The 20248-nt window shown below is 44.3% G+C and overlaps 1 protein-coding gene across 1 annotated transcript in view; it reads right to left on the bottom strand.

The window, feature by feature from the left end:
- nherf1b (NHERF family PDZ scaffold protein 1b) overlaps positions 1-17203 on the bottom strand; it is a 67258-nt gene extending 50055 nt beyond the window's left edge. Inside the window, exons 1-2 of the mRNA XM_084072571.1 lie at positions 16574-17203; positions 15293-15542 (exon numbers count right to left, since the gene is read on the bottom strand). Of these exons, the coding sequence (XP_083928697.1) occupies positions 15293-15542; positions 16574-16881 (558 nt within the window). The 5' untranslated portion in view covers positions 16882-17203. The remainder of the gene's footprint in view (positions 1-15292; positions 15543-16573) is intronic.
- Positions 17204-20248: the final 3045 nt, after the last annotated feature.

Here is a 20248-nt window from a genome sequence, read left to right as displayed (position 1 = left end):
TACGAAAACGACCCCAAAAGAAGCGACTATTATATAGGCCACATGAGCACTTTAAACCTATATGAATCGGATATTTGAAAATAGACGCGTTGTGAGCTTGTATATCGGCTATTGTTTTCAATTAATTTTTTTTGTGGAATGTGGAATATTTTGGAAACATTTTAACAACACAAATATTGTATGGGGGGTCCCTGGCACAAAATGTTTTCAGATGGGGGTACGCGGACAATTACATATTACTCTGGGGGTCGTTCACACGGAAATGTTTGAGAACCACTGGTTTAAACAACATTACACAGCAAGCCCAAAATAAGCAACTACACTTTAGAAACAAGGCCAAAAAAAACACGACCCGTTGCGGGTTGCGGTTCATTGGTAGTTGCTACCAATATTTACAAGCGGCTTTACAGAAAAACAAGCCCAAAGGCGCTTATAATAAGCATACATGGCAACACTGGTCACCAGGCTGTCCTCACAACACAGGCCACCACACAGGATTACTCTTTGGATTCTGTTTGTTTACACTCACTATGTTTGATACATTGTTGCTGTCAGGCAGAAACCTCTACAGCATCACACAAAAGCATCAAAAGTAGCAGATCTGCAAGCTCGAAACGCGGCGCGAAGCGACGCGTGTCAATGGAACCCTGTCCTCGTCCCTCCCAGTGAACCGTGGGGTTCCCCAAGGAAGCATACTAGGGCCGTTTACTGTTTCTTCTATACATTAACCCTTTAAGACCTGAAGCCGATTCTACATGTCTCCTAAATCTCAACAGTATTCTGAAAAACGTATGTTTCTATATCAGTGGTGCTCAATCTTTTTCATGTCAAGGACCCCCAGAATTATATGCATTTGGCCACGGACCCCCATCAAAATATGTTGTTCCAGGGACCCCCCAGAAGCAAAGATTTGAGTTAAAAATGTTCGCTTTAAAAATATATATATTCAAAGATTTGCACACATTTTCAGACATTTTCAAAAATAGCAGATCTACAAGCTCGTAGCGCGGCACTCGGTGCCGCGCTATGAGCTTGTATATCTGCTATTTTTGAATAGCCCAAAGTGTAAAATAATGCTTTTTAGCTCAAATCTAAAAATGACACAGTTACAGGTCTTAATGGGTTAACGACAATGAAAGCAGCCCGTAACTGCAAAGTTGTTCTTGTTCGTCTCGGGGCGAGGACCAAGTTGAGGAAGCCCTCAGTTCTGAACTCAGATAAACTGTCGCAGTGTCATTACACCTTGGCAAAACAGAATCCATTATTTTCGGGTCCAAACATGCCCTTAGAAATGCAAATGAAAAGGTCAGAGTTGACAATATAGTATACCTCCAGCAGAGAAGAGGTTACCTATTTGGGCTGTAATCTTGACAACAAACTGACAGGTGAAAACAATGGCATCAAAAGTGATCAAGAAAGTCAATCTTTTGGGCAGGATTTCCTCTTTCGGCAACAAAAGTGCTCTCAAAACTAGCTGGAGCCCTCGTTCAATGCCATTTTGATTACGCTTTAAACCTCTTGGTTTTCTAACATCTCAATGTCACAAAAAAACTAAGCTTCAGACCTCCCAAAACAAACTGATTCGACTACTTCTCTGCCTTAAGCCCATGACCCACCTAATTCCAACACACTTTGCTAGTTTGGGATGGCTCAGGGTAGAAGACTGGGTTAAGCAAATATCAATAGGATTGGTATTTACAGTATAATAGTCAAAGGGACAGTGCCCTCAATACCCTCATACCTGACTAACTACTTCTCCAAAGTGAGTGACACCCACAGCCACAACACTAGAGGGAGCGACCGTGATCAAACATGGGAACATTCTCATTCCCACTACTCTGCCACCAAAATGTGGAACGACCTGACACCATCCACTGAAAGAATCACTGGTTGCTTTCAAAATTGGCCAGAAAAAACATGTACCAGGAGACCAAAAGGGCAGATGAATGGAAATTCCCATCGACAAGGAGGTGTCATTCACTGCCGCCGTTTTTCCGTGACATTTGTTGATTTCTGACTATTAAGTATTCAATCAATCAATCAATGTAGATATGTTACCATATCTGCTGCTATTTTTACTGCCTCATTACATTGCCATGTCTTCTAACCATGCACATGTACTCTACTCATAAGGAATGTTTGGAATATCTGACCCGTTTTCCTTGTTCTTTCTCTCTATCTATCTATTCTTCTTCCCTTTCATGAAAACTGAAAATGATGGGAGCCTCTACAAAAAAACTATTTCACACACTTTCACTTTCTTTGTTTACACCTGTAAACCTGTGATGGCTCCAACAAAGCAGTTTTAAGTCGAAGTCGCAGAGCAAGCTAAAGCAGTGGTTCTCAAACTTTTTCATGTCAAGGACCCCCAAATTGACACTTATTAGCCCGCGGACCCCCATTTCAAAAGATATGCCAGGGACCCCCATAAGGGAAGATTTTTTACGGCTCTAGCAGTGATTCTCAACCATTTTAATGTCAAATTTCAGTTTTACATGCATTAGGCAACGGACCCCATTTAATGGCATTTCTATCACTTGGACCGCAATTTATATTGTAAAATCTATGTCAATTTAACTCTGAGAGTGTACAAATGGGACCAAATGGACCCGTTAGGGTCCATTGGTCCCATTTGTACACTCTCAGAGTTACAGACCCATAAGGGTCCATTTGGTGCCTATATCTATGATTTAGCTGGGTACCCCCTGGAACTCCCTCAAGGACCCCAAATTAATATGTATTTGTCCCCATTCATTTTTGGGGAAAATAGCAGATCTACAAGCTCACAAGCTACAAGTTATGAGCTTGTAGATCAGCTATTTTCAAACAGCCGATGTATAATAGATTCAAAGTGCTCATGTAGCCTATAAAGTCGCTTCTTTTGGGCTCGTTTTCATAGACCTGGCCGCTTCGTTTCTCTCGCGAAAGCTGCCAACGGCGCTCTCCTCGCTCAAGGAGGGGAGAGGAGTTGTTCTACCTCCTCCATCCAGCAGCAACAATGACAGGAAACCAGTCCCTAAGCTTTCTGGAGTCTGTGTACTGCTCGCCCAGGCCAAGGCGACCCCCCCCCCCCCCACCGCCGGGGGATGAGACTTCCATTTCAGCCTGCTAGAACACACACTTTCAACCTTTTTCCTTTTTAACCCATTAAGACCTGAGGCGATTATTTAAAATGTTTTCTAAATCCTAACTTTTTTTTTTTTTTTTTATCAAGATTTTTCAAAAATAGCAGATCTACAAGCTCATAGCGCGGCACTCGGTGCCGCGCTATGAGCTTGTATATCTGCTATTTTTGAATAGCCAAAGAAATCTAAAGTGACACAGATGCGTCCCCGGTCTTAATGGGTTAAAGACCCCTCCCCTCCAGTTAAAGTGTCCATTTAACTCCGAGAGTGTACATAAGGCGTACACTCAAGAGTTTCAAGAGTTACAGACCTCTAAGGGGTCCATTTGGACCCCTGGCGGTCCCCAGCGGGCCCGAAGTTGAGAACCAGCCAGCTGGAGAACACTCCGAACCACAGCCTCCCTCCCCAGTAGGTGTGGCTGTGCTGTCACCGATACACATGACAAACGAGCAATGAAAAGTTGACATTTATGCTATTAATAGCTAAGTAGTTATCCTATGACAGCCATTCTGGAAAGACATGACATCAGAAAGTTGACGAATGAAGCGTCTCTCCAAGGGATAAACATCAAGTCTTTTTTAAACCACACACACCAAGTAATGGAACGTTGCTGCCAAGATTGAACTGGAGCATTGTGTGGGTAATCCACCCTCTAACTTTGCCTTAGACAAAACATATGATAGGTCAATATATGCGCTGTAACACACTGAGCACATAATCAAAACCGTAGGTCAAATGTTCTCTGAAGAGCATTTTTGAAAAGTAAAGTAAAAGTCTGGTGTTCAAAATTGACTTGAGTAAAAGTACAAAAGTTTTGGTCTCAAAATGTACTTAAAGTTAGCCTGACACTCAGCCTGAATTTTCATTTCCTTTCACTCCATTATTCAGTCTGAAAGCCCTCTCAATGCAGCCGATTTCTGAGATGGGGGCGTGGCCAAAGTGGGACTCCACTATGAACCAACGCGATTGGTTCATACTGGATACCGATTCGTCGTACAGATTTTCAACCGAGAAACACCCGCCTTCGACAGCGTCACCAGACCCTGAATGCGAAGCAAAGGATTCAGGGGGTGGAGCCAGGCTAACTTAAAGTACCAAAAGTAAAAGTACTGAAATATTTGAAAAAAGCAGATCTACAAGCTCACAACGCGTCGCGATGCGACGCGCTGTGAGCTTGTAGATCGGCTATTTTCAAATAGTTTGAAAAGTAACTGAAGTTTTCAAATAATTGTAGTGGAGTAAAAGTACAATATTTGCCTCTGAGATGTAGTGGAGTAGAAGAAAATGGGAAATACTCCAGTAAAGTAAAAAATCCTCAAAAGTGTATTTAAGTACAGTACTTGAGTAAATGTAATTAGTTACTTTACACCCCTGCCCTCCAGCTGATAAATATGTTTAAGTTAAAGGGCCTGCCACAGGGTACATATTGAGTTCATTCATACTGGGTTGACTGCTAAAACGCGGTTTCCTTTTCTCTACAGCAGCTGATGCCTACTGGCCCACAAAACCAATTAAAAATGCCATTGCCGACCCACACACACCGAATGCCACGCAGCGGAGGCTAAACCAATATAGAGTGAATCCTCCCACATAACCAGCAAAGGGGGGGATTTGCTTAGAGAACCTTATTATGCTGTGTGGCTGGCAGACTCCCCCCCCCCCCCCACACACACACTCTCCCCCGTCTATGGTAACACGGCGAGGGACAAAAAGCCAAGCGTCTGTGCTAAAAGCAGCAGAGGAGCCATGGTCTCTAATAAGCTGCTTTTATATGAATGGGCAGATTAGAGGCTCCGTATCCGGTAGAGAGGAGAGGAGAGGAGAGGAGAGGAGAGGAGAGGAGAGGAGAGGAGAGGAGAGGAGAGGAGAGGAGAGAGGACTTGTGGCAGGTTTACAAGGAAGCCTTCACTTTCTCCCATTCAGAGCCTCTGTGGTCCTGAGGCTGTTAGCTACATGCTGCAGAATCATCTCAACTTTATACTGAGCCTGGAAATAGAACATAGAGACAACACACACACCCCCACACACACACACACACACACACACACACACACACACACACACACACACAGAGATAAAGAGCACACAAACACACAGCTCGCATATAGGTCTCTCATCCTGTCACAGTCCATTTCATCTCGACACAACGGGCCCTTCCTCTCCTGTAATTAGTGTCTTATGTAAGCAGCCGCCGGTCATTCTGGAAGAGTGTATAGTCTCTCTAAACAGAGTGCATGATGGGACGCCTGGCACCCTCCACCGGCTCCCTATGGAATCTGGACCCAAGCACGGCCTCTTGTTTACACACGGCCCTGTTTGTTTCCTCAACAGCAAAACAGCGAGTGGCACTTGCATGCTCTGTTTATTGTGCCTGTTACATAACGTGTAATGTTTAGTGATAGATAAGCATATTCTATGTTTTCTAGCCCTATAGGGCAGTGGTTCTTCAAAGAGAGGGGTCCGGTTCCGGGGACCCTCAGGGTTATACTTGAGGGGGTTCAGGATGGAACCTTACAGGTCTGGAACGGAGAGAGCGTACAAATGGGTCCGTTTGAGGGGGTCCTTGAAATAAAATCGTTCGAGAATCAGTGGTTCTCGAGCTTTGTCAAGGACCCCCAAAATGATATGTATTTGACCGCGGACCCCCCATCTCAAAATATTTAGTTCCAGGGACCCCCAGGCCCAGAAGCAAAGATTTGAGTCAAGAAAGTTTGCTTTAAAAAGATATTCAAAGATTTGCACAAAATTAATGTTCACGATTTTTCAAAAATAAAAGGGGTTAAAATAATTGTGACGCTTTATTGACTCATTTTGCCGGGGACCCCCTAGTACCCCCTAGTACCCCCCCCCCCCCCCAAAGACCCCTGGGGGTCCCCGGACCCCACTTTGAGAACCAATAGGCGATGGGGAATCCCCCTGCTGCTACGTGACTGCGTCTCACAATGGGAGCCTCGGGTTTTTCTCCACCCTGTAAACAGAGAATGACCTTTTGGAACCCACCATGCCGTTTCTTTTTCTGTATGGTTTGTCCCGCTGTGAGGGGAAGAGGCTGAAAGCTCTGCCCTCCCACTCTGTGTCTATATACTAGCTGTCAGGAAACCTTCTATGTGCATCTTTCATCTTTTTATGTTTGTTTTCTTTCCTTCGTAAATTAATGCTATCGTCTTCCTTTAAGCAATTAAAGGGATAGTTCACCCAAAAAATGACTTTTCATCTATCAATTAGTCACCCCATGGAGACTTGAATTCATGGATACTTTTTTGTTTTTGTCACATTCCTATCCATTACTATCCCTTTAAGCCCTAAACCAAAAAAAGCCCTTAAAAAAACAAAGTTGTCCTAAGCCCTATTTTATATTTTTGTCGAAAGAAAATGTCACGCAAAAGTAGTGGAAAATAGCAAATCCACGAGCTCACAACGTGTGGCAGTGGTTGTGAGCTTTTGGAAACTTTCACCTCCAATGACATGGGATGTGTGTCTGTGAATAAATATTTAACCGATGAAAAGTATTAACAAGAGCTTGTGGCGAAATACTAACTACACTGGATCCAGTGGAACACACTGGTTCTTTTTTTTCATTTCCTGAAAAGTAACAGTTTTGGACATACAAGGTTTCCACCTCTCCTGCATCATCATCATCATCATCATCATTGCTCATTCTTACTTCACACACCTACGTGCATTGTTGCACTTCGCCTACTGTCATCCACACACACACACACACACGCACACGCACACACACACACACACACACACACACACACACACACACACACACACACACAAAACAAAACAAAAGAAAAATACAAAGATAGCACACACCACATGAGAGTAACCATGGCAACCTTGAGCGAGTTTCCTCAGTTTCCGGAGCGGGCGTTCCTTCTTCGAACCCCCTTTTGTGTTGCTTCAAAGTCTGAGCCACAGACAGGCCTACGGACGTCAACGTGACTGTTAAACCAACATCCAAGGCTGTACATGAGACGTGTGTGTGCGTGTGCGTGTGCGTGTGTGTGTGTGTGTGTGTGTGTGTCACTGCGTAGGCCACAGGGAGGGCATGAGGAATGCTCGACAGGATGCAGGCTGAGAATTCCAGAAAAACACACAACTCTGTGCAAAACACCCGAGCGATGCCATATTTCGGGGCCCGACGCCGAAGCCGAATGCTATAGCCCACCGATTACACACGTTTTTACCCGTCTTTTGTCAAAGATGCCGCAAAATGTATTCTAATCATTTTGAAAAACTTTTTTTAGTCACCCTGATGAAGGCATTGTTGCCGTAACGCGTAGGTGTATTTTGTTTTACACCCCCAGAAGAGAAGATTTGTGTTAAAACACATTCAAGGTTTTTAAAATGTGGTCAAAAATGTACACGCTCGCTGTGAGCTTGTAGATCTGTTATTTTTGAATAGCCAACGCGAAAATCTTAACCCATTAAGACCTGAAACGCATCTGTGTGACTTTAGATTTCTTTGGCTATTCAAAAATAGCAGATCTACAAGCTCATAGCGCGGCACCGAGTGCCGCGCTATGAGCTTGTAGATCTGCTAATAAGTATGTTTTGGGGTGAACTACTCCTTTAATTGTTTACACTGTTCCTCATTTAGCTGGGGACCCTCTGGAACGCCCTCAAGGAAGGACCCCCCTAGACCCCACTTTGAGAACCACTTGTTTTATAGAGTTTTAGAAGGGAGTTTGTTAGGAGTGGTGTTTGTTTGTGTCGGGACCACTTCCCTCTGGGTTGCGTGCCAGTGTCACAGCTCCATTAGGCCATCTGTGTGTGTGTGTGTGTGTGTGTGTGTGTGTGTGTGTGTGTGTGTGTGTGTGTGTGTGTGTGTGTGTGTGTGTGTGTGTGTGTGTGTGTGTGTGTGTGTGTGTGTGTGTGAGTGAGGTGGATTGGTAAACATGGAGAACAATCGCTGTTATTCCTAAAGACAAACAACACAACCCGTGGCTTGTGTTCCGCCGCGGCAACTTGAGTGAGTTTCCAGCACACCTGTTCAAGTGCATCCAATTCCAAACGAATACCCACTTATGAGTTATATATCTGAGGATGAGTAATGCACTTTCTGCTCAGGTGTGGCTCATTAGTGACTCTGGAGGCAAATGTTTTGCGTACGCAAAAGAATCAATACTGCAGTGTGGAAATGCTCTGTTGCAAGTAAAAGTCCGGAATTCAAAATTGACTTGAGTAAAAGTACAAACGTATTGGTATAGAACGTACGTGCCGAGTTTGAAGTTCGCCGGACATTTTTTACCAGTGAGCTAATAGAGCCAGGCCTGCTTGCTCGGGGGACAAATTAAATCAATAAGGTCAAGATTCGTGTCAGATCCTGTGTCTAGGTGAGACGTGTCCTTTGACACGATCTAAATGTCTCAATAGAAGAGCAGGGAGGCAAAATACAACCACCCCAATTGCACACGTATGTTGTATTAACCCATTAAGACCTGGAACGCATCTGTGTCACTTTAGATTTCTTTGGCTATTCAAAAATAGCAGATATACAAGCTCATAGCGCGGCACCGAGTGCCGCGCTATGAGCTTGTAGATCTGCTATTTTTGAAAAATCTTTTTTTTTTTTTTTTAATTCTTTTCAAAAAACTGTTAGGATTTAGAAAACATTTTTAAGAATCGCCTCAGGTCTTCTTAACATGCTCTACCATACAGATTGGACAAAAAAAATGTCATTTTATTCATTAAAAGAAAGTTACATAGTGACTTGTAACCTTGTTGGTTACAGACGCCATCACAATTGTGTCGTCATCATCGTCACTGGCTTGTTCAACCACAGGGGCAAAAGTGTGTATATAGCTCTGCAGCTTCTGATGTTGGCAATTTAGGAAGTGAAACCTTCCTTCCATGCTTGCACTTACTGTAGGTTACGAAAATAACAACACATGTGCACGACACGTGTGTTCAGTTGTTCCCCACAAGAGCATGTTTGTGTGTGTGTGCGCGTGTGTGTGTGTGTGTGTGTGTGTGTGTGTGTGTGTGTGTGTGTGTGTTGTGATTGCTGTTAAATGAGTGCGTTGCTCTGGGGGTTGCAGAGCTGCAACGGACAGTCAAGACTTATTTAGACGCCCGTAGGCGAGTCAGCCACAATAATATGACGCAAATACACAAATACAGACACCATACAGACAGACGGTGCAAAGGATAGCTTTGTGTGTAACAGAGAGAGAGAGAGAGAGAGAGAGAGGGAAAGAGATACTTATAAACAATAAACACAATAAATGGACAGAGATACTGTGTGGGGAGAGGGAGATGGGGGGGGGGGGGAGAGACCGAGACAGAGAGTGGGCAGGGCACAGAGAGAGGGACAGAGATGAAGACAGCCCCAGGGGTAAACATCCGGAACACAGCAGGGGGTACAGATGTTCCAGACTATACAAGCGAGCCTCTCCTCCACAAGTGCTTTTGCAACCACATTAACCCATTAAGACCTGAGGCCCATTCTACACATGCCTTCTAAATCAGCAGTTCACAAATCTTTCACAAATCAGTTCACAAATCGCTGTGAGCTTGTATATCTGCTATTTTTGAATAGCCAACAAACACTAAAATCTAAAATGACACAGATGCTTCAGCCCTAGCGTCCCCTCCCTACCTTGGACATATCACAGAATGATTCGATAAAAAAAAATAGCAGATCCACAAGCTCACCAAGCACCATATCGCGATGTATTGTGAACTTGCAGATCTGCTATTTTCCATATTTTCACTAGAACAAAAATATAAATGATCTATTAAAGAACCCCTGGACATGAACAGCTAGGGCTTAACAATATTGGAAACAATTGACATGGCAATATGTTTTAATATATATTTTTTGCGATATGTACTGCAATATAAAAAAGGAACTATACATTTCAACAGATATATGTTCAGATACATACAGATATATGTTCTATAAGCATAACATGAGAGGGATGAAGTGTCTGAATCACTTGCAACACTTCAGAAAGCCACAAGCAGCCACCGTAGCATGAGAACGCGTTTCACACACAGCTGATGTTCATCACAGATCAAAGGTTTAGGGACTTTGTGGAGCAGGCATTGATTGTATTTCTAAGGGGGGGAAGAAAAGTGAAGGCCACCAAAACTATGTACCGTGGTTGTGTCGTTGTTGATGTGGTATGTTGAGCAACTTCAAAAACGTTGTTTTCTTCCCTGGCTTCTCAGCTCAACAAGGAATAGGAGAGTGTTTGTCGTCCCCAGACCCTAAACATCCCTGTTTGTCCTTGTGTGCGTGTGCCGTTAAGTCTGTCATTAGACTTGACAACACTGACATTATGTTTATCTCTGACTGCTGTTCGAAACACAACGGCCAGGTTACTGGTGACACACACACACACACACACACACACACACACACACACACACACACACACACACACACACACACACACACACACACACTGTGTCGGAGAATGTATTCAGCATGCAATCTGCTCCGTTCAGATGGCCTCCTCTTTTAGGAGCCTCCTTCCTTTTAAATTAACTTTGATGTCCAAATCTTAATGCTGCTCTTAGTTTGACTTTGCATCACAAATCAATCACAAATGGTGGTTTAAGTGCTATACGTAGCACTGCTGCCCTACACAGAACCTGTTCTGCCCCTGTGGTTCTTAGAGGTTCTCTATGGTTCTTCAACATAGTCTATGCACCTCTAATCTAACTATATAAATGGCGAGCGACTTCCGCACCCTAGGTGCGACACCCCACAGCTCTGTTATCGAATAAACAACGCACCGCCAGACCACATGTCGCCAACTGACTCGCCACGGCGGCCGCGCTGAATTTACGCGTCGCGTAGGGGACATCTCATTGCTCACTACACCTTTTCCACCGCGCAACATATTTAATTCTACTCACCAAATGTCGGACAAAACGGAAGGGGAGGCAGCTTCGTACCGTTTACCGTGCACACCACCGACACCGCACGGCGACGGGTTTCGCCGAAACAACACGAGCGGCCGCCATTGCACTCTGCCCATGTCCTCCACAACAGCACACACACAGCTCCTTTGCTTCAACCCCCCCCCCTTCTTACGTACCTCCTTTGTTCCACCCAGGCCGTTACTTTCACTTCACTCATGTCTCGATCACAATATGTCCGTCCTTCACGTGCCATGTTCATCCCAAACACAAAAACAAACAGCCACAGCACAGCACGCTGCCCACGGTAATGTGGTAAACAAACCTGCCTAGGTTCATGACACCACAGGACTCGACAGTGATGTCATCATTATGCAACCCGGAAGTACAAATACCAAGGATAGGTCAGTGATGTCAGTCGGGTTGCCAAGTTTGCTGCCAGGTTTTAAAAAACAAGCGACAGAAACAAGCAAACCGTGCATGAAAAAAAAAAAAAAATGCCGAAGGGGTCCGCCATGTTCCAGGGGGGTCCCCGGGGGTCCCAACACTCACAGGGGTCGGCGGACCACCAGGGGGTCCGCGGACCACCAAAGTAACAATCACTATTAACATTTTTTTTTTTTTTTTTTTTTTTTTTTCCTTTTGGACACTTTCACTCCGCCGATTTGGGTACCCCAATATACACACACCCACGCTGGGCCCCGTGCGCGGCTGGGGTTGAGGGGGGCGTAGCCCCCCGAAACTCTAGTGGTTCTATAAAGAACCATTTGCCAAAGGTGCTATAACATGTGCCATAACCTCCCACATTATTTTTGATGCAAGACGCTGTACAAGTGAAAACAAAATGCACAACTCTTTCGACCAACATTGACCTGGACCTCTTTGCTGGTACTTGAGGTACAATGTTGTCGTAATGTTCTTTGTTGCATAACCACACTAACCAATGTACACAGAGAGCTGGTTGCTGTATTGTATGTCTGAAAGGGTTTGGCTGAAACCTTGGCTGGTTCTCTCAAGCTGCAATAAACACTCCATGAAGATATGTACCTTGATGGCTTGAATGTCTTCAAGAGAGAGACATGGCATCAACCAAAAGATACCAAATTTACAACACTTTTAGTGCTATTTGGCACTCTCTAGGACAGTGGTTCTCAACCTTTTCAGGCCGCGGCCCCCAAAAAGAATCATATTTGAACTGGGTACCCCCCAACATAATCATATTTGAACTGGGGACCCCCCACCCAGACAAACACTTGGAATTGTAGGAGTTGAGGCATTACATTACACATGGTTCCAGAGGTCATTTTTCATTTCTGTTCTTTACTTTTTTGTTTTTAAGGTACACATTTTCTTTATATTTTTCACTGTCATCTCCCTAAATCATGTGGCGACCCCCCTGGGGGTCCCGACCCACAGGTTGAGAACCACTGCTCTAGGACAGGTTGTCCTTGGACCAGCGCCCTCTAGCGGTGTCTCTAGTCATGCTGATCCGCCATACATATGCATACCCGCGGGAAGTAGGGGTGCTGGGGGGGCTGCAGCACCCCCTGAAAATAATGTATGAAAAAAAAAAGATATATATATATATATTAAAAACATTTTTGTTTGCTGTTGGTCGTTATTTGGGGGGGGGGGGGGGGGGGTTTAGTGCAATATGTGTTCTGGAACCGAAGCAACCGAATTAAAGTAACAAAACCCCCCCAAAAAGGTTAAAAAAAACGGAAAATAACCGCAAATTTTCACGGGCACTGCGCGCGCGTGCATGTGCGCGCATACAGCACCCGTACCCTAAAACATCTTCCCGCGGCTATGTACATATGGCTAGTTTGCCAGTACTTTCCGTCCCCGCACGTCCACGTAGGTAGTAGGTATGGGTGTGGGACGCCCCTTGTGGTCGACTGCCCGTGTTGTGGGTCGGTTCCCACGGTACACAAGTTTGCTGGAACCACTTTTTTGTTTAGCGTTACTCTGCAGTGGATCTTTGGACGACTTCAGTCGGTGTTTAGAGTCAACTAAGGATGGACCCTGCTGCATGGAGAGACAAAGGGTGCCAGTCCAGTCTGGGACACAGTCTGTTTACTTGAACCCGGGGACTGAAGCGGGTTGTTTGTCCAGTTCCCCTGCAGCGACGGACCCGCCCACAACAAAATGTCCGGGCCAACTGAGTGTCTCGCCTACAGCCTGAGCGCTCCGCCAAGGCTGCAACAATAAGCAGCGTGTGAGACCACTGCTGGTGCAGCTGTACATATTAATGATGTTATCCACACAGACCACCTATTCTCTCTCTGTAAAAAAAAAAACAAAACTAAATATCATCTAAACACTATTTTATACTTCATCGTACGAGCATTTTCCACCTGTAATGAAATGCCACCAAAAGAGGGGAAGCCAGGTTGAAACTGGTTAGCTAGCTCTACTAGTTTGTGTACGAAACACAATAGACCATATTCACACGGCGGCCATGTTTCTATGAAGTCAATGAAAGTAGCCACCCCGGGTGGCGGCACTTTCAATGTTAAATTCCAATATGGCCACCGTGTGAATATGGTCTATAGGCTATATTCACAGCAGCCATATTATGAAGACGTTCACAGGTGTTACCAATGATACTAATGAAGGCTCTGTTCCATTCTGGTCAAACAGAGTCAGGGTGCTGGTATTGTGCATGTTGGCCCACTGGAAACACTCTGTTACACCAGTGTGTGTCTACAGTTGGGGTCCAGGGACCCTCATGGGCCTTCCAAATGGCCCCTTACATGTGTGTAACTCTGAGAGTGTACAAATGGAACCAAATGGACCCGTAAGGGTCCATTTGGTTCCATTTGTACACTCTCAGAGTTATGGGGGTCGTGGAAACCACTGTGCTACACTAAATGGAACAGAGCCTTCATTCGTATGATTGGTAACACCTGTGAAGGAAGTGATAATATGGCTGCTGTGCATAGAGCCTATTAATAGGCGGCTATCATAGTGCCAGTATCATTTGTATACCCTGAGAGATAAATAGCAGCACTCTGGATTTGACAGTGTAGAGGCAAGGTGTGCATGCACTTAAACTCATTGAAGTGCATGCTGCCTACACTGAAGTGGGACTCAGTGGATGCAATTTATGCTGAGAAGCAAGCGAGAGCATCTCTAACTCATTCGCTGCCAGACTTATTTCTGGCTGCGTTTGCCCTCTGCCAGCGATTTTCGTTTTTCTTACCTTTTCAACTGGTCACAGAAATTGTATATCCATTATGATCGACCGTTCGGTCGATCATAACCGTTGCGCATCGCCCAGAGAAAAAAACTATCGCGACCGCCCCTGGCCTTGTAAACAGCATGTTGAAAATAACATGTCTCGCGAAATGCAGGGAAAAAAAGTGAATGAGTTAAATGAGGCCTGGCTGGAGCACGGGTGAAGGAAGCAAATTCGAACGTACGTACACAGTCAAATGCCCGATGTGAGAGAGTACCCAAAAATGGAACCACGGTGTACTCTCTCAGAGTCCTGTGTACTCTTGAGTGTAGTATGAGAGTCACGTTCGTGACACGCTGTGAGCTTGTAGATCTGAAATTTACGCCATGCAACACCAGCGTGCAACTAAGTATATGCAGTATCAGGCTTTACACTGAGAGTACAGTACACTCTGTCTCTGAGAGTGCCTAGTAGCCATACTCTCAGTAACACACTCAAGAGTAGCCATACTCTCAGTAACACACTCAAGAGTAGCCATACTCTCAGTAACACGCTCGGTGTAGTCTCAGGGTCACACTCTCAGTGTACTCTGACACTCAGTCTCAGTACACTCAGTTAGACCCTCAGAGTACAAAGAATTCTACTCTCAGTGTATGCTTTCTCAGTGTACTTTCAGAGTACACCCTCAGAGTCAATTATTGTAGGACTGACAACAATACTTAGTAGTCAGTCCCCATATTTTGAGCCAGGGACCCCCGTATTATCTGTGTTGTTGACATTTTTTCCAACCTTTTCACAACTTTTGAGAATGTTTCAAAATGAAAATAAAGTATATAAAGTAGGGTTAAAATGTTCCATATACCATTCTGTGTCATTTTAGATTTGTTGCGTTGCCTATTGATAGCTTGTAGATCTGCTATTTTTGAACATTTTTGAAAAATCTTGAAAGTGTGAGAACTACTGATTCAGAAGGCATCTGTGGAATGGGCCTCCGGTCTTAATGGCTTATTTTGCTATAGGGGACCCCTTGGAACCCCCTCAAGGACCCCCTGAGGAGGTCCCCGGACCCAGACCCCACTTTATGAGAACCCCACACTGCACTGACCTTCTCAGAGTTGATGCTCAGCTTCTTCTCGACGTGGACCTCGCCGTTACCGTTCTCCTCCCGTGGGACCGGCGTGCACGGCGACGACTCCCTCGGCGTCACCGCCATCACCGTCGTCCCGTTCTCCTCCGTGCGCTGACGCAGTTCCTCCTCCTCTACCTCTCCTTCCTCCTCCTCATCCTCCTCTTCCTCCGAGCCGTCCAGACTGAGAGGCGGCGGGACGCCGTCCGTCACGTACTCCCTCTGACACCTGGACGGGCGAGAGATTTGTGTGTGACTACTATACCAGTGGTGGGAAAAGTGCTGGCATTTTTTTTACTTGAGTAAAAGTATCAATACTGCAATGTAGAAATACTCGGTTACTTACGAGTAAAACTCCGGAATTCAAAAATTACATGAGTGAAAGTACAAAAGTATTGGCTTCAAAATGTACTTAATGTACCAAATGTAAAAGTACTCATTATGCAGAATGTCCCATTTCAAAGATTTCAAAATCTTTTGAAAATAGCCGATCTACAAGCTCACAACGCGTCAGATCTGCTGAAAATAGCCTATCTACAAGCTCACAACGCGTCAGATCTGCTGAAAATAGCAGATCGACAAGCTCACAATGCGATGCAGCATCGCATTGTGAGCTTGTCGATCTACTATTTTCAGCGAAAGCATTTCCCCACAATATGGATTCTGGGGTTTAAGTGGTTAATATTGTGTTCTTTTTCATTTGTTGATCTCTTTTTATATAATGTAAAGCATTGGTTCTAAAAGTGGGGTCCGGGGACCCCCTGGCAGGGTCCTTAAGGGGGTACCAGGGGGTCCCCAGCAAAATGTGTTAATATAGCGTCACAATCATTTTAACCACTTTAACCATATTTTATACTTTGGCTATTCAAAAATGGCAGATATGCAAGCTCATAGATATACAAGCACCGAGTGCCACGCTAAGAGCTTGTAGATCTGCTATTTTTGAAAAATCCCTGGCACAAAATATTTTTGAGATGGGGGTCTGCAGCCAAATACATATCAATTTTGGGGGTCCTTGACATGAAAAAGTTTGAGAACCACTGATGTACTATATTTATGTAAATAAAGTGTATTATAATTATTAATAATAATAATAATAATAATAATAATATTATGATAACTACTATTATTCATATTATTATGATTACAATTATTATTATTAATAATATCATTATTAATGTTATCATTACTATTACTATTACTAATATTCATATTCATATTCATATTCATATTCATATTCATCATTATCATTCTTATTACTTGAGTCCGTATCTCTTCAGCAGCGCGTCGGTGTCCGCGTCCACCACCACCAGCTCCAGGCGGCCCGCGGTGTCGCGGATCCTCGACACCACCTGCTGGTGGCTCTCTCCGTCCACGCCGTCTCCGTTGACGAACGCCAGGCGGTCCCCGGCGCGGAGCCCCGAGCTCTCTGACGGGCTGTCGGCCTCCACCAGGCGGATGAACTGGCCCGTCTTGCCCTTCTCCCCGTGGAGGTGGAAGCCGTAGCCGTTGTCGCCCTTCTCCAGGACGCACAGCCTCGGGCGGAGATACGCGCTTTTGCTCGGCATCGTGTCGTCGTCGTTGTTGTTGTTGTTGTTTGGAGTTATTTATCTCGCCAGCGCGCACTTTTTTTCTTCTTTCTGCCGCCTCTCGTCCCTCAGAGTCTACTTGTTGCTGCTTAGAGGAGGAGGTGGTGGGAATGTGTGCAGAGACCTGTTCTGTTCTGCTCTGTTCAGGATGCTGACGATAGAAACTATGAATGATAAAACCCTCTCTCCCTCTCTCTCTCTCTCTCTCTCTCTCTCTCTCTCTCTCTCTCTCTCTCTCTCTCTCTCGCTCTCTCTCTCTCTGTGGTTCTAAAGGAACCTCCGCCCTCTGGGAGAAATCCGGCGCCGTCCGTGGAAACGGTGGTCTGGTTGTCACCTCCCTGCACACTCACTCTCCCTCTGTGTGTGTGTGTGTGTGTGTGTGTGTGTGTGTGTGTGTGTGTGTGTGTGTGTGTCTCTCTCTCTCTCTCTCTCTCTCTCTCTCTCTCTCTCTCTCTCTCTCTCTCTCTCTCTCTCTCTCTCTCTCTCTCTCTCTCTCTCTCTCTCTCTCTCTCTGTGTGTGTGTGTGTGTGTGTGTGTGTGTGTGTGTGTGTGTGTGTGTGTGTGTGTGTGTGTGTGTGTGTGTGTGTGTGTGTGCGCGCGCGCGCGTGCGTGCGTGTGTCTAAAACCCTTTGAATTGAATTGTGTCTCTCTTCCCTCTCTCTTAACGGGAGAGTCATGTAATACATGTAACAGTACATGACTCTCTGTAAGCTATATAATAGGCTATAATGTTCTTATAGCCTACGGTAGGCTACATTCTCTCATTGAATTACCGTGGTGAAATTATACTGAAATGAACAACTTTCAACACAAAGATCTACAGCAAGCTTGTGGATCAGCTATTTTTGTTTTTTGTTGATTGTTTTTTTTGCTAAGTTAAGTGGTTAAACTGTAGGCTACCTAATTTTTCTGGGGGGGTAACCCTCCCATAAGGACTCCTGGGGGTCCCTTCTGACCACACTTTGAGAAGCACTACCCTAGTAGTCTATTCTATTCTAAAGGCATGTCTAAAGGCTGCGACAAGTTGCCTTTCAGCCAGTCAGGAAGAGGGAGGTTCACTCACTCAGGGGCCATCATCCATCCATCCAGTGGTGGAAAAAGTACTCACATTTTTTATTCTATTTTCAAATTGCCAAAGTAGATGTATGGGTCTGAAGTATTTTTTAATAATAATCAAACATCTATAAAGTAACTAGTAACCAAAGTTTTCAAATAATTATAGTGGAGTAAAAAGTACAATATTTGCCTTTCCACCATTGGCAACAAGTTGCCTTTTAGCCATGCAGTCAGGAAAAGAGATGTTCACTCACACAGGGGCCATCATCCATCCATCCATCCATCCATCCATCCATCGGTGGTGCATAATGGCTGTCTCATCATGCCACCAATGAAATGACATCTCACTTAACTTTCACTTAACGCTCATATAATTGCGATTAATGATTTAATTGCGTTTCTGTCCTTGAATGTTGGAACGTTATGAATACAAAAATAATGGTGTGCTTTTAGGCTTTGTAAACAAAAGGCATGATAAATAACTTACATGATGCAATAACTTATTCTTAAATAAAAAAAATAGCCGATCTACAAGCTCAAAACGCGCCACAACATGACGCGTTTTGAGCTTGTAGATCTGCTATTTCCACTATTTTGGAAAAAACTTGACACATTTTCAACCTGGAAATGATTATGATGATTATGCAAAAACAGTAATTGTGATTATCTCAAATAATTGCGATAAGGCGATTATGTAATAATTGTGACAAGCCTACCAATGAACTAATGGTTGTCCATGACCGTGACTAATTCTCTTCACACAAACACACACACACACACACACACACACACACACACACACACACACACACACACACACACACACACACACACACACACACACACACACACACACACACACACACACACACACACACGCACACACACACACTTTGTACAAAACTGTGCTCTATTGTGTGAGCAAAGATGTTAAACACTGCATAATAACACATCTAGGCCTAGACATATTTATCCCCACACCATAAGAGAACGCTTGCAACAGAGTTCATGTTATGGCTGATAACAGAACGGTTCTGAAAATACTTCAATGTTGGTCATCAATAATATGGTCTTAATGTTTTGTTTTGTTTTGCAATGTCAACTATTGAGATGATGCATTCTTCTGGCCCTAATGTGCTTCTAATCTACACAGTAAAATCCTCAGTGTTATTTGAACTCTGAGAGTAGTACAAAATGGATACATGAACACTGTGTATTATCCTTGGGGTTAGCATTCAGTGCCCCCTAAATTACACTAGTCACAGTTTCTGGCTTCCTGTTTCAACCTTTTGGAATGGGACAACCTATAGGGTTTCCCCCGGTCCTGGAAAGACCTGTTGTGCCATCAACTGTAAAACGTAAAACTTGGCAGGGATCTTGTTCGCTTAAAACCACAGCAGCCTTTTGACTTTTCCTACTGGGAACGTTGCCAGGTTCACTCAGTCTCTCTCTCTCTCTGGTTTCATATGAGAGGCCTATTGCAGTGAGTGATGGACTTTGAAATGCAATCTAAAACCATCAATAAATACGAGGCAATGTGTTTCATTCCATGACAAAATAATGGTTTAATGGAGGGGATGAGATTCAATTGAAAGGTGTGGTTTGTTGTAATCGTGCTGGTGATCTGAGGCTGTAGGGTTATGATTCATACGTGTAGGCGAAGGGAGAGCAGTGGTGGGCATTAGTAACTAAGTACATTTACTTGAGTACTGTACTGTGTATTAAGTATATCGTTGCTGTCAGGCAAAACATCTTAACTCCAAATTCTAACTTTGTGTTTTTTTGTAAATGAATGCCCTACTTGATCACACAGCGTCACACAAAAGCATCAAAGTAGCAGATCCACAAACAATGTTTTGACTGAGCAACCTTCACTTGCAGTTGAGCAATATTTGACCAGGAGTATCTGTACTTTGACTCAACTACTGGGGTTGAGTAGCTTTGTCCAGCACTGGTGAAGGGAGAGGAAGGTATGTTATGTATGTATGTGTGCCTACCTCTCTGATCCACCACCCACTCTATCTCTCCCCATGGGACCATGGTATCACATTTTTTACATGATTCATTTCAGACATGAGCATCCTGATCCAGCTAGAACACCAGAGTTTCCCAAACCTTTTCCGAGAGAGAGAGAGACCCAACATATAAGTCTGGTGTCTCCCGGGGACTCAAACTAAAACAAAATGATGAATCGACCACTTAATCCCTATTTCAACAATAATGAAAATCTATCTTTTTTTCTTTTATTCGTGGATTCATGGATTTTGAGTGTTACAATTTTTTTTAATAT

This window comes from Gymnoscopelus microlampas (genome assembly GCF_963454915.1).
Source record: "Gymnoscopelus microlampas genome assembly, chromosome: 11".
Taxonomy (NCBI): domain Eukaryota; kingdom Metazoa; phylum Chordata; class Actinopteri; order Myctophiformes; family Myctophidae; genus Gymnoscopelus; species Gymnoscopelus microlampas.
The sequence above is the reverse complement of the archived record's forward strand: the minus strand, read 5'-3'. Positions and strand labels throughout refer to the sequence as shown.